Source organism: Dromiciops gliroides, chromosome 1 (genome assembly GCF_019393635.1).
Source record: "Dromiciops gliroides isolate mDroGli1 chromosome 1, mDroGli1.pri, whole genome shotgun sequence".
NCBI lineage: Eukaryota > Metazoa > Chordata > Mammalia > Microbiotheria > Microbiotheriidae > Dromiciops > Dromiciops gliroides.
Genome location: NC_057861.1, coordinates 60,113,484 through 60,129,154, shown reverse-complemented (window position 1 = coordinate 60,129,154; position 15,671 = coordinate 60,113,484). Strand labels below are relative to the sequence as shown.

General features: G+C 41.5%; 1 protein-coding gene across 1 annotated transcript in view; it reads left to right on the top strand.

Moving 5' to 3' along the window:
• Window positions 1–15,671, top strand: part of LOC122736133 (cytochrome P450 4F2-like) — an 82,146-nt gene that overhangs the window by 46,576 nt on the left and 19,899 nt on the right. Inside the window, exon 4 of the mRNA XM_043978178.1 lies at window positions 442–658. Within this exon, the coding sequence (XP_043834113.1) occupies window positions 443–658 (216 nt within the window). The 5' untranslated portion in view covers window position 442. The remainder of the gene's footprint in view (window positions 1–441; window positions 659–15,671) is intronic.

The window sequence follows — 15,671 nt, the reverse complement described above, 5'->3', positions numbered from 1 at the left end:
CTTCTGGGGACTCAACCCCTTTGCACTCTTTATTTCACTTTCACCTCCAAGAACATGGGGGAAGAATGCTTTCTCCAGTGTGGTTCTTTGAAGAACAGGGAGACCCAGAGAGGGTAAGGGACCATCACAGCACACCTAGACCCTGGTTTTCCTCATTCCTTCATGGCCCTTTTCTTCCATCTTTTCCCTATCTCCTCCCTTCCCTCCTTGTCTTCAACAACCTTGTCACTTTCCCCTCTGGTCTCAAAGACCATTGTCCCCCACCCCCTTCCCATATGCCTTTCTTCTTGTTTGCCCCTTTTTTTTTTCTTCCTCCTGTATAGATCTCCCCACATCTCTCCCCATTTCTCTGCCCTGTGGCTTCCCCTATGTCTCTCACCAAGGTGTCTTAACATTACTCCTTTCCCCCCCCCTCTATTCCATCCTATTTCTCCCCTATAGGATGCTGCCTGATTTGAAGTGGCTGTCTCATCAGCTGGGCTTGCCAGGATTTGAACCTAGAGTTTCCTCAACCTTGGTCCTTATCTTCCTGGCATTTAGCACCTGGATCTTGGCCAAAGGCCTGAACTGCATCTACAAATTCTACATCAACTGCCGACGGCTTCGATGCTTCCCTGAACCCCTCTTAATGCACTGGCTTACTGGCCATGCAGGACTGGTGAGTGGGGCTACATGGGCTGAAGGCTAGGGTAGGGGTGGGGACTCAGAGGATAGAGAGGCTGTGGGCTTCAGTGCGTAGAGGGCCTGAGAGGACTGGGGACATAAAGCATCCAAAGGCACTAAAGGGTCAAGAGCCCCAGGGGACAAAGGAAACAGAACATTTGCATCTAGAATGGGGAACTGAGAGCCTAAGCAGCTGAACAGGCCTTCTCTGGGGAAGTGGGAGCCAGGGACTCAGTCTCACTGATGTCCTTGGGGTGGCTAACAGGGCAAGAATCCCCTTGCAGTCAGTTATTCATCCTCAATGATCTCCAAGGGGAACATGGAGAAAGGTCTTGCTTTCTCAGTGGGATGTGGAGATAGGAAGATGGCAAAGAGCCCTGGTGGAATCTGTGAGCCATCACAGGACTAGGGGGGAGTTCAACTTAGTCTTTTTTTTTTTTTGCGGGGCAATAGAGGTTAAGTGACTTGCTCAGGGTCACACAGCTAGTAAGTGTCAAGTATTTGAACTCAAGTACTCCTGAATCCAGGGCAGGTGCTTTATCCACTGTACCACCTAGCTGCCCCTCAACTCAGTCTTTATCAAAGGCATAGGTTCCTCAAAGACCATTTGTGATGATCTCTCCTGTCTCCTCCACCTTAGGCCTGTCTCTTATTGGGTCCCTGCCCAAGACATAGCCTCTATCTCCCTGCCCACTTGTTCCCCTGTGTCCAAGATAGCAGTGTGGCAGATGGGGGCCCTCCCCTTCCCTTCTTCCCTTGGGCTCTTTTCTCTCCTTCCTGGATGCTTGGTGCCTCACATGGACCTACTGTGTTGTTGAACTCTGACATGCCTCAAGTTGAAAATTTCCATCTGATATGAACCAAATGTCCATCAGAGAATCAGAGTTTCAGAGCTGGAATGAACTTCAGAGGGTACCTAGTTCAATCTTAGCAGAGCAAGAATCCACTCTCTACTGTTCTCAACAAGTGGTCTTCTAGACTTTACTAGAAGATTCCTAATGACAGTGAGTTCACTACCTCCTAAAGTAGCCTTTTCACTCTTTGAAGGCTCTAATGGTTAGAAAGATATACCTCACATCAAACCTTAATTGGTCTCTTTGTAGCTTCCTTTGATTGCCCCTGGGAGGCAGGCAGAACCAGTCCCCTTTTTATTCCAGCTCTCCACATAGCTCCCACTTTTTCCTAAGTCTTTTCTGCTCCAGACCAGGTATGCCAGGTTCTTTCAGCTGATTCTTTCATAGAATGGTGCACAGTCTCTTTACCATCCTGGACCCTTTCTCTGGATTCTCTGGACATTCTCTAGATTGCAAATGTCTTCTCTAAAGCATGGTGCCCTAAACTGAACTCGGTAGACCAGGTGTAGCCTGACCTGGACCAAATGCAGTCAGACTATCTTCCTCATCCTTTGATGACATACTCCTCCCAGTATAGCATCAGTTTCCTCATATACAAAACAGAAATAATAGCATCTACCACCAATGGTTTTTATGGGCAACAAATTAGATAAAATATGTAAAGTATTTTGCAATCCTTAGTTTATAAATATTAGCTATTGTTATTGTCATTATTATAAATATTTTTATTAAGATTTTTTCTTCTTCAGTCATCTGGCACCATTTCCACCTTCCATGATCTTCACAACAATGGTTTAGCAATCACTTCTTCCAGTTCTTTCAGGCTTGTGAGGTGTAGCTTATCGGACCTTGCTAGATAACAATCTATGGTTAGGTGTTCTCCTAGTATTTCCCTACTTGTCTTGGGGTCCAACCCTTCTCATTAGCCAAATTCCTGTCTTTTCTAGTCTGATGTTCATTCTTCTTGGAAGAAAAACCAGACACAAGATAAAGTTGAGTAGTTGGATCTTCTCCCTGTCATCTGTTATCATTATCCTTGAGCAGCAGTCCTATCCTGGGCAGGTATGCCATGCAGTGGCTAGGGGGCTGGGCTTGAACTCAGGAAGACCTGAGTTGAAATCTGCCCCACACACTTACCTTGTGCCAGTGTAACCTTGGGCAAATCACTTAACCTCTGTTTGCCTCAGTTTCCTCAACTTTAAGATGGGGGTAATAAGATTACCTATCTCCCTGGGTTGTTGTGAGGATTAAATGAGATAATATTTGTAATAGCACTTAGTACAGTGTCTGGTACATAATAGGCACTATATAAATGCTTACTATTACTACAACTACAACTACTATTACTATTACTACTACTACTACTACTGCTGCTGGTGCTGCTGCGCTGCTGCTGCTATAGCTGGGCTACTGCTGCCTCCACCACCACCACCACCACCACCACCACCACCACCACCACCACCACCACCACCACTACCTATCCCTTCCTTTTCTTCCCAAACTTTAGGTTGTTTTTAGCATTTACTGCCAGATAGATTCTCAGTTCATTCTGATACTATTTTTTTTTAACAGACTGTAGCATTCTTTTGTATTCATCCTCTGTCATCTACCTTTTCCACCCTTCATTCTCTCTCTTTTTGTTGTTTTTGCAGGGCAATGGGGGTTAAGTGACTTGCCCAGGGTCAAACAGCTAGTAAGTGTCAAGTGTCCAAGGCCAGATTTGAACTCAGGTTCTCCTGAATCCAGGGCTGGTACTTTATCCACTGTGCCACCTAGCTGCCTCCGCCACCCTTCATTCTCTCTCTCTTTTTTTTTTTTTTTAGTGAGGCAATTGGGGTTAAGTGACTTGCCTAGGGTCACACAGCTAGTAAGTGTTAAGTGTCTGAGGCCAGATTTGAACTCAGGTACTCTGGACTCCAGGGCCGGTGCTCTATCCACTGTGCCATCTAGCTGCCCCCACCCTTCATTCTCAAAGAGGACCATGACATCAAGGTGATGTCATGACTTGCAGTGAATTGGATTTAAGTGAGGGAGGGCTGTGCAAAGTCAGCAACCTCACTCTCTCCTCCAGACCCATCTGGGTCCAGTGGCAAGATATAGATCAGTATGACTGGAGATGGTCCCAGATATGTTTAAGGCAATTGGAGTTAAGTGACTTGCCAAGGGTTACACACAGCTACTAAATGTTTGAGATTGGATTTCAATTCAGGTATCCTTGACTCCAAGTCCAAAACTCTAGCCATTTTACCACCTACATATTTAATTATCTTTTCTGGATAGCCCAATTGCTTTTACTACCTTTTTAAAAAAAATAGTGCTATTTCTATCTCTTCTAGAAACATATCTAGGACTGCTATGGTAGTGTCCAAGTGTGGTGGTTCTGTTCTTGATGGTGAAAAGGGTTTTTTCTAATTTTTAAAATAAAAATCTTTGCAGATTTCCCCCATAATTCTTTTGACTGTTATCTTCCTTCCAGCTTTACCATTAAATGCTTTGGAATGACTTTGCTTAGTTGAGCTTCTCCAAACTTTCTTTTGAAATTTTTTTCTTTATTTTCTTTTAAATTTATAAAACAGAAGAAGCATTATAAAAAAGATGATTGCATATGAGACTGCAAATCTATTGTGTACAGCTTGCTATACCTTAATATCATAAGTTATCATGCAATTTTTTTCATTCTTTTCTCCCCGCCAAAACTCATTTAACCTCTATTTCTCTCTGTTTTATGATGTGAGGTTACTCATAAACTTCCACCACTCTATGAAGTGAGATTTTATAGGCAGATTTGTTGCAAACCTCTGTTACCTGTGGCTCCCTTTTCTCTCCACCTTACAAATAAGTCAAGTGTTTGAAGACTAAGGTGCTTCTTACACTCTTTGTTCTTTTTATGGCAATTGATTTATATAAATTATATTTGTGCATGAAATTATTGTAATTGATACATGTACTTGAAAAAATTGCATAATCATAGTGGAGATCCAGTGTAGAGTCCAAGTTAAAGAGTGATTTCTTAACGATGCTATTTTTTGCATTATCTTCCAGTGCTATTATTTTCAGATAACATTATGCTGGTATCATCAAGTATTGAAACATTATGTAGTTTTCCTGGATGAGATACATAACCACTCTGAAAGATTTGGTCCAACCATCCACATAGGAAAAACCAAATGGATGAAGAATGCTTGCTGTACAGATTATAACATGCAGCTATAATCTAGCTGGACAAGAGCTCATCTATATATGTCTATGCATATATATATACAAGTATATGCATATGTGTATATATCTATCTAATACAAAGCTTCTTAAAGTGCGGGTTGTGATCCCATATGGGGTCACATAACTGATTGTGGGGTTTGTGAAAAATTTGGCAACAGTAAAAGGTTATGTATACCTATTTTATATATCTATATACCTGGGGTGGCATAAAAATTTCTTGGGGGAAAAAGGGGTTGTGAATGGAAAAATGGAAAAAGTTTAAGAAGTCCTATCTAATCTATATGTATCTCTTTGACAGACATTGCAGGTAGATAATGATTTAGTTCCCAAATTAAGCAGCAGGATGACAACAAGTTGGGAAACTGCAAAGTTTCTTCAATGACTCTTAACTACTAGAAACAAAGATCCATTTTTAATATGAATATTCTATGAGTGTCATGTGGCTGTGAGTCATGGAACACTATAGTTTCTAAGAATTAAAAATTAGTATCATTCTGAGGGCAACAGAGAGGCATATAGGTATGAGCAGACTGCAAAATATTACAGAACAGGGGTAGCTAGGTGGCGCAGTGGATAGAGCACCAGCCCTGGATTCAGGAGGACCTGAGTTCAAATCCGGCCTCAGACACTTGACACTTACTAGCTGTGTGACCCTAGGCAAGTCACTTAACCCCCATTGCACCACAAAAACAAACAAACAAAAATTATAGAACAAACTATGAAGGAGATCTGGAGAAAGTGATTCTGTTAAAGAAATTTCTGATAGAAAAGAGGATGAGATGGTCATCTGGAAAGAATAAGACCCAGATTGGCCTTGTGTTCTTCTGCTGTCTCTTCAATGTCAAGAGAAAGCAAGGAAGGTTTCCAGAATGTTGGGCAGAACCCTGGGGCAGATTTAGGGGAGGATATGGACAAGAGTAGCACAGAATGAGCAGGTGTGGACTAAGTGTGATTTGCACAATTAGAAGGAATGCTTCAATAGATGAAGTCATCAATCCTTTGATGACTTGAGGATTTTCTGATAAGTGAACTCTGTGTGGTTTGAGCCCCATTTCAGTGTGGAAGTATGGATCTCTAAAATCAACATGGTCCAGGCATTTAATTAATATCGGGCTAAGAGGAACCTAGGCAAACAACAGGATGGCATCAGCAGAAGCATTTAAATGGTATAGAAAGGGATTTTTTGGAAGAATACTAACATAACTATTAGAAATGAGTATATTTCCACTTTCCTTTTGTCCATTATAACCTGGTAGATAAGAAGCTCTCTTCACTCATTGCTTCCTCTTTACTTTCAAGGTTGGGGAAACAGGCTAAGCTTTCTGTTCCTGCTCCTGACTGATCTACTTCATCACCCTCCTACGTGGATGCAGCTCTTCTGTTGGTACAGGCATTAACATATATTCGTGGATCAGCTAGGTGGTGCAGTGGATAGAGTACTGGCCCTGAAGTTGGGAGGACATGAGCTCAAATCTCACCTCAGACACTTACTAGCTGTGTGAACCTGGGGAAGTCACTTAATCCCCAATTGCCTTAAAACATCCAGGCCCATCTCCAGTCATCCTGATGTATATCTTGCCACTGGACCTATTTGGCTCTGGAGGAGAGAGTGAGGCTGCTGACCTTGCACAGCCTTAATTTTTATTTAATTGATTAAATTCAGTTCAGTGCAAGTCATGACATCACCCTGACATCATGGCCCTTTTCAGGAACAAAGGACAAACAACAACAACATATATTGGTTATTGCAACTTGGGCAAGTCACCATCTCTATGAGACACTTTCCTCATCTGTAAAAGGGATATTAACAACAATAATAAAATAACAACAACAATAACTATAATAACCTCTCCATCCCTCTCCTTTAAGCCAAACCCCATCCAGGAATTTATGTAGTTAAGCCAGTAGGGGGCACTGTGACCCAACCCATGAGATCTGAATCTGAGCAGGGTAGGTAGGGTCAGGGAGCGCATGTTGCCATCACATTGAGGCTGAAGGCTTGAGAAAACAGCTTATGTCACATAATGGTCAGTCTGAGGATGCTCCTGGCAATGGCTCCTTCTGAGCTGCAGACCAGCCTCCCTGACTTGGAATTTCTACTGTTGCCCCAGTGCCAGCCATCCCACTTCTGCCTCACTCCCTTGAATCTTGGCAGTCCCTAATTCCTGGTGTGATCTGGTCTTCAGGAGTTCACTCTCTCCAACCCCTCACTTCCTCACCCCTGTGACTGCCCCATTAATGGCATATCTCTCTCTTCTGTTCCCTTTCAGCTCCAATATCCTCTGGTCTAAGATCCTTCCAGTTCTGATTTAATTTCTACCTGTGTCCTAAGATATCTGTACTACCAAGTGCTTAGGGCATGTGAATGTACTTAAGGTACTTACTAAATATTTATTGACTGATTGACTAACGACTGGTCAGTTTCCGACAGTCTATGTTCTAAGCTCTTTTTCACTTAGGAATGTCTATGTTGGCTGTTCTAAGCTTCCTTCTAGTTCTGACATCCTGGGTCCTTTCCAGCCCTAAAGTCCTGACTCCATAGGGTCAAATTATGAATAAGTTAGGTCATCACAGGGGTGTGGTAAGAGCAAGGTGGCCTCCTATTGATACCCTCATTTAATTGTCCTAGGACTCCAGCTACTTCCCTGAGCTTGCTAGTCCTATTTCCTATTCTCCCTCTCCTCCTTTCTCTCTACATTTTTTATTGTCTTCTCTCAGGACTCTGCCTTTTCTCTCAATCAATCAGTCAATCAATCTATCAATTAATCAATTAATTAATTAATGAGAATTTGTTAAAGTGCTTGCTTAAGTCACCATGTTAAGTCATTGGGGATGCAAAAACAAAAATGAAATCCTCTCTGCCCTCAGGGGGCTTACATTCTTCTTCTTCTTTTTTTTTTTTAGTGAGGCAATTGGGGTTAAGTGACTTGCCCAGGGTTACATAGCTAGTAAGTGTTAAGTGTCTGAGGCCGGATTTGAACTCAGGTACTCCTGACTCCAGGGCCGGTGCTCTATCCACTGTGCCACCTAGCTGCCCCAGGGGGATTACATTCTAATAGACAATAATAATAACAACAATAATTAGCACAAATATAGCTCCTATTATATGTCAGACACCATGCTAAGTACTTTCCAAATATTATTTCATCTGATCGTCACAACAACCTTGGGAAGTAGGTGTTAATATTATCCCCATTATACAGTTGAGAAAACTGAAGCAAAAAGAAGTTAAGTGACTTGTCTAAAGTTACATAACTAGGAAAGGTATCTGAGGCAGAATTTGAACTCAGGTACTCCTGACTCAAGGCCCAGTGCTTCTATCTTCTGTGTCAATTACCTGCCTCAGGAGAGACAACATATCCATATATAAGACATATGCAAACTATATATGTATATTTTATATACATAGAAGATATATACAAAATAAATATATGGTTGTCGTTTTTTTTTTTTTTTGAGTAGAGGTAGTGACAGCTGGGATTTGGTAAGGGAGAATCAGGAAAAACATGTAGAAAGTGACACAAGCTGAGTTTTAAAGGAAGCTAAGGACTTTAAGAAGGAGAGATGAGGAACAAGTTGTATTCCAGGGTTGAGGGACCACCAGTGCAAAAGCATGGAGATGGAAGATGTATGGGGAACAGTAAGAAGGCTATTTCGAATCGTATATGTGTGTATATATATATATATATATATATATATATATATATATATATATATTTATTTTGGTGAGGCAACTGGGGTTAAGTGACTTTCCCAGGGTCACACAGCTAGTAAGTGTCAAGTGTCTGAGGTCAAATTTGAACTCAGGTCCTCCTGACTTCAGGGCAGGTGCTCTATCCACTGCACCATCTAGCTTCCCCAAATAGTCTATATATTATGTGGCAAGGAGTAATGTGCAATTTGGCTGGAAATGTAAGCCAGGGCGTGGTTGTAAAAAACTTTCTAAGCCAAATAGAGGTAATAGGGAGTCACTGGAGTTTATTGAGTAGGAGAGTGACATGGTTAGACTAGTATTGACCTCATTGCTCCTAAAGGGAAGCTAGGGTGGCACAATGGCGAGAGCACTGGCCTTGAAGTGGGGAGGATCTGAGTTCAAATCTCACCTCAGACACTTATTAGCTGTGTGGCCTGGGGCAAGTCACTTAGCCCCAATTGCTTTAAACATATTTGGGGCCATCTCCAGTTGTCCTGACATATATCTTGCCACTGGACTCAGATGACTCTGGAGGAGAAGGTGAGGTTGGTGAACTTTCACAGCCCTCCCTTACTTAAATCCAATTCAGTGCAAGTCATGACATCACCCTGATGTCATGGTCTTCTTTGGGAACGAAGGACAAATAACAACAACATTGCTCCGAGAATAAAAGGTAAATTCTCATTTCACATGTAAAACACCTTCATAATCTGAGAGACAGTGTGGTGTAATAGATAGAGAGAAGGACTCATAATCAGAAAGTCCTGTGTGCGACTCCCCTATGATTCACACTGGCCCTGTTGGACAAAATGGGCGGGAACTGTTTCTGAAGAGTGACACTGCTCCAGAGAGATGGGCAGCCTGGGGGTACCCCTTCAACTGTCACTAGTTCTAAGACATACAACAAGCTGCTCCACTCTTTACCCTCCCCTGCCCTTCCCAACCCAATAGGGAAAGGCAGTGGGGCTAGTCTGGACCACTGCAATCTGGGTTTTTTCTTTTCTATCTAATAAGCAAAGAGAAATGAGGGCAGGGACCCAAGAAATTTGACTTTAACCATGCTGTAGCAAGCCAGTGGCTTGGTTCTGTGTTCCCAATGTTGAACATGATGTCTAGATGTTGTAGGGGGTGGTGGCAGTGGTTGTTCAATATTTTCAGTAGTGTGACCCCATTTAGGATTTTCTTGGCAAAGTCACTGGAATGACTTCCCATTTTTTCCTCCAGCTCACTTTAGAGATGAGGAAACAGACAGAGTTAAGTGAGTTGCCTGGGGTCACACAGCTGGTTAGTGTCTGAGGTCTCTGATTTGAAGTCAGGTAGATGATGCTTTCTGACTCCAGACCTGGCACTCTATCCATTGCACCACCTAGCTGCCCTATGTCATAGATATTTCATAAAATTAGAAAATGACAGAATTTCTGAGTTGCAGGGGACCATGATGGAGACCAAGTCCCATTCAAACCTGAAAAAGAACTCTTTGAAAAAAATTATTTTTTCTCAATTGCATGTAAAAACAATTTTTAATATTCATTTAAAAATAATTGAGTTCCAAATTCTCTCCCTCCCTTTCTCTATTTTCCCTTCCCTGATATGATAAGCAATTTGAAATAGGTTATACATATTAAATCATACAAAACATATTTCCATAATAATCATGCTATGACTAAAAACACAGACCAAAAAACCCATGAAAAAAATAAAGAAAGTGAAAAATAGGATGCTTTAATCTTCATTCAGACTCCAGCAGTTCTTTCTCTGCAGGTAAAGAGCATTTTTCATCATGAGTCCTTTGGAATTGTCTTGGATCATTGTATTGCTGATATTAGCCAAGTCATTCACAGTTGTTCATTGTATAATATTACTTACTGTGTATAATGTTCTCATGATCTTGCTCACTTCATTTTGCATCAATTCATATGTCTTTCCATGTTTTTCTGAAGGTATCCTACTCCTCATTTCTCATAGCACAATAATATTCCTTCACAATCATATATCACAACTTGTTCAACCATTCCCTAATTGATGGGTATTCCCTCAATTTCTAATTCTTAGCTATCACGAAAAGAGTTGGCATAAATATTTCCGTCCTTCTTCCGCCCCCCTCCCCACCCCTTCCCCTACGCACTTAAAAAAAAAATCTCTTTGGGATGCAGATCTGGCAGTGGTATTGCTGAGTCAAAGGTTATGCACAATTTTACAGCCCATTGGGCATAATTCCATATTGCTCTCCAGGATGGGTGGATCAGTTCACAACTCCACCAATAGTGCATCAGTGTCTCAATTTTCCCACATACTCTTCAACATTTATCATTTTCCTGAAAAAGAACTCTGGACAGTATATCCAACCTGTGGTTATTTAGTTGTCATGGGAAAAAATATTCCCACTGAGTTCATGTGATAGGTTAAGCCTCTGCTTAACAATACCACAATGCAGAGGTTCCAGAGGTTAAAACATAGATTTTATTATGCTTAAGTACAGGTTCAGAGCTCAGAAAAAAATAGCAATGCTAGTTCTAATGCTTTTATAGTTAAATATTATATCAGAGAGACAAATATTTTTTGCTGCAAAGCAATTATATATGCTTTAGGTCATAAAGCATCACTCAGATCTAGTCAAACAGAATCATAATTTCATAATCCTATAAGGAAACAGACCTAGCCAAACAGACTAAATGTAGAGTCAAATAAGGTCAAATCACCGATTAAACTACATTTAGAGGTTCACAATGTGCTGATTAAGAGGGTAGATTTGGATGCCACAGATAAACACAACTTTGGAGCCAGTTTGGATCCTTCCATTAGCAAAGCTAGTTAAATCACTGAGGGCCTAAACTAATATTTGTAGATGTTATATTCCCTTCTTCGTCTCTTTTGGATTCATATCTTAAGAATGGTTGAGATATTCAATAAAATTTAACAGCCCCACAAGACAGATTTTAACCAGACAAATAACCCCCTAGCTAGGAGAAATGGCCTTGAACTACAAATAATAAAAAGTAATAAAAGGAAATAATTTTTTTTCAACACAGTCATTGCTTGATGGACTCTAATAAAGGAGGATCACCACCATCTCCTTGGGGACCCCTTCCTTTTGGATACTTCAATCTTAGGAAGTTTATCTGATTGACTTCCATTCATTGCTTAATGGGCCAAATAGAACCACCAGGCAAACAGTCAAACTTCGGGGTCAGACAGAACAAGTCTAATCTCTTTTTTAGGGGATAAACCCTTTAAATTCTGGTAGACAACTCTCATATAACCTCTAAGTCTTCTCCTCTCCAGGGTAAATGTCCCTACTTCTTTCAAATGATTCCCATATAGCATTCATCTAAAGGAAGGAAATTAGCAATTATGAAACACCTACTAAGTGCCAGCCACCTGTGCTGTTTTGTGTTTTTTTTTTTAAATAAATATTATCTCATTTGATTCTCACAACAGTGATCCCTATTTGAAAGTTACTAAACAGGTAGATAGAAGCTAAGTGACTTGCCCAGGGTCATAATTGTCTGGGACCAGATGTAAATTTGGGTCTTCATGACTCTGTGCTCTATTAATTTACCACCTTGATGCCCTTCTTCACCATCCTGCTTACCTTTCTCTGGAAGTTTTTAGTAGATCTATGCTATTTCTAAAATTTGATTCCTATAATTGCACACAATAGTAGCGATGGCTCTGACCAAGGCAGAATACAGTGGGAATGTTACCTCATTTATTCCTGGATAAAATGATTTTCTAAAGGGTAGTTCAAGATTGCATTAGCACTGGGGGCAGCTACGTGGTACAGTGGATAAAGCACCAGCCCCGAATTCAGGAGTACCTGAGTTCAAATCTGGCCTCAGAAACTTAACACTTACTAGCTGTGTGACCCTGGGCAAGTCACTAAACCCTCATTGCCCCACCCCAAAAAAAAGAAAAGAAAAGAAGATTGCATTAGCACTTTCAGTGGCATTATCCCACTGTTGATTCTCATTGAACTTCCAGTCCATTATATTTTCCATGTCTTTTTCAGATGAATTGTTTTTCCCATACCTTCATTGTGTGTTTGTGAAGTGATTTGGTATAAAGCATTACATTGGAGAGGCAGCATGGGGCAGTGGAGGTTGGGCTTGCACTGAGAGGGTGTCCTTGGGTAGTTACTTCTATCTCTAAGACCCTGGGCAATTCACTCTGGGATGTAATTTCCTCATTTATAAAATGAGGACTAGATGGCTTCTAGAGGTAACAAGGAGGAGCAGGGGATAGAATGCTAGTCCTGGAGGTAGGAAGACCCCAGTTCAAATCCGGTTTCAGATACTTACTACTTGTGTGACCCCAGGGAAGTCATTTAACCTTGTTTACCTCAATTTCCTCATCTGTAAAATGAGCTGGAGAAGTAAATGGCAAACCACTCCAGCAAACCCTAAATGTGGTCACAAAGAATAGGACACAACTGAAATGACTGAACAGTAACAAATAATTGCTTATTTCCTTCCTTTCTTCTAAGGTCTCTTCGAGCTCTAAAACTATGATCATAAATCATAGGATTGATTCCTATTAAATATCTTTTTAGATTCCACCCAACATTCTAGTTTATGATCTTTTGAAATCTTGATTTTATAACAACAACAACAACAACAACAACAACAACAACTAGCATTTTTTTTAAGTGAGGCATTTGGGGTTAAGTGACTTGCCCAGGGTCACACAGCTAGTAAGTGTTAAGTGTTTGAGGCCAGATTTGAAGTCAGGTACTTCTGACTCCAGGGCCGGTGCTCTATCCACTGAGCCACCTAGCTGCCCCTAACAACTAGCATTTATAGAGCCCTTTAAGGTCTGCAAATGGCTGTACAAACGTTATCTCATTTGATCCTCAGATTTTCAGCCCTGTAAAGTAGGCACTGATATAATCTCCATTTTACAGAGGAGGAAACTAAGACCGAGAGAGGTTATATGCTCGAGCATCCCGTGCCTCAGCACAGGCTATGCCAGAGCCTGGCCTGGATGAGTCTGGGATCTTTCGGATAGCTCCACTCGGGTCGGAGGGATCTGGGGGCTTTCCCCCCCCAGCTTTCTGACCTGGTGTCTTGTACAGCCCAGGGGGCTTTTTGGCTCAGCTGAAGCAGAGGGGGAGGGGGCAAAGAGCACCTCCCACACAGAAGAGACCCTGAGGGCCTAAGGCTTTCTAATCTCAGCTTAAAGGTAGGGTCCCCAAATCAAAATAAATTTCCACAGTTATATATGTGCAATTATGTAAAATATTATCACATTAGTCATTTTGTATAAGAAAATTCAAATAAGGGGCAGCTAGGTGGTGCAGTGGATAAAGCACTGGCCCTGGATTCAGGAGGACTTGAGTTCAAATCTGACCTCAGACACTTGACACTTACTAGCTGTGTGACCCTGGGCAAGTCACTTAACCCTCACTGCCCTGCAAAGAGAGAGAGAGAGAGAGAGAGAGAGAGAGAGAGAGAGAGAGAGAGAACTCAAATGAAAGAAAAAAAAATGAAAAACAAAGTGAAAAATTAGCATACTTCAGTCTGTGTTCAATTTCAATCAATATCAGTTCTTTCTTTGGAGGTGGATAAGTATGCTTCATCATTAGTCCTTTGGGATTATCTTGGATCATTGGATTGTTGAGAATAGTTAAGTCATTCACAGTTCATTTAACAATATTGCTGTCCCTATGTACAACGTTCTCCTGCTTCTCCTCACTTCACTATACATCAGTTCATATGTCTTTCCATATTTTTCTGAAATCATCCTGCTTGTTATTTCTTATAGCTCAATAATATTCCATTACAATCATATACCAGAACTTGTTTAGCTATTACCCAATTGATGGGCATCCAATCCTTAGCCACCACAAAAAGTTGCTAAGTCTTTTCAATAGCCTGGGGATGTTACTTTATTCATGCCCTTTCAGAATGTTGGTGTTTGACTGGTGTCAGATCCTAGGGAGGGCTCTTGGCTCTGGAAGGACATTTTTGTTTTATGCCCATGTGTATTGGGGATAAGGCCAATTCTGCATTTCACTGTCACCACCTACTCTTGCCCTTCAGTTCTTCCCTTTGTAGGACCTTGGTGGACACTACAGGCTGTAAAGTTCTAGCTCCTCTTTTCTCCTGTGTCTGGAAGGTTTCAAGGATTTTACTGCTCTTAATGCCAGGGAAATACACAGAGAAAATTGAAAGGAAGGTAGGCCAGTGATTTGGGTTCATTCTCCCAGTGGTCACCTCTCCCAAGATACACTGAAGCATCTGTTGGGCATTCCTCTTTCCTTTCCCCTCTTGCTACCCTACCCCATGCCACCGATCAACTCTGACTGAGGGACTCGGAACTTCTGAACCTCTGGAACTCACAGGGTGGTTTCTCAGGATAGAGCGGGACACATTCATTTAGGTGTTAGCGGGGATTCACCCAAGACCACAAGAGCACAAACACTAAGGCAGTTCCAAAGGCCAAGCTCAGGCTCACCCAGAGTCTCCACCTTCCCCAACAGGGTAATGTCCAATAAGACTGCCAAGTGATGGGACATGTATTTTAGCTGCCATGTGCTGTAACCACAGCATGGTGGCCAAAGGGTAGAAAAGAGTGAGATGCAAGTTCACCTACCCTCTTCACAGGAATTCCCAGAGTTGCATGATGCCAACTCAAGGGTCAGAGGAAGACAGATCAAGAGAGGCAGAGGCGTTGTCCTTTTTGAGATCCATTATTCCATTGGCTCTTCTGGCTCCTTAGCCAGTGTCAGTCCTCTTCAGCAGTGAGTCATTCACATGTGGACAGTTAGAAGCAGAAAGTTAATCTCTACACATGTTCCGTGTAACCTCCATTATATATATATATATATTTTAGTGAAGCAATTGGGGTTAAGTGACTTGCCCAGGGTCACACAGCTAGTAAGTATTAAGTGTCTGAGGCCGGATTTGAACTCAGGTCCTCCTGACTCCAGGGCCAGTGCTCTATCCACTGCACCACCTAGCTGCCCCACCTCCATTATATATTAAATAGGATTAAACATTTGTAGGCTCTTCCTTCCTCGCTCCCCCCCTCTCTTTCTTTCTTTCTTGGAATAACTAAATCAAAGGGTATGGACCATTTAGTGATTTTTCACTTATAAACTATTTAGAATGATGATAATAATAACAATAATAATAATACTATTTAAAATCCACCTATAAGACGTTTTAATTATAAACTTTTTAGAATGACTGAATCAATTTACATTTCTGTCAACAGTGTATTATTATGCCTGTCTTCCTTTA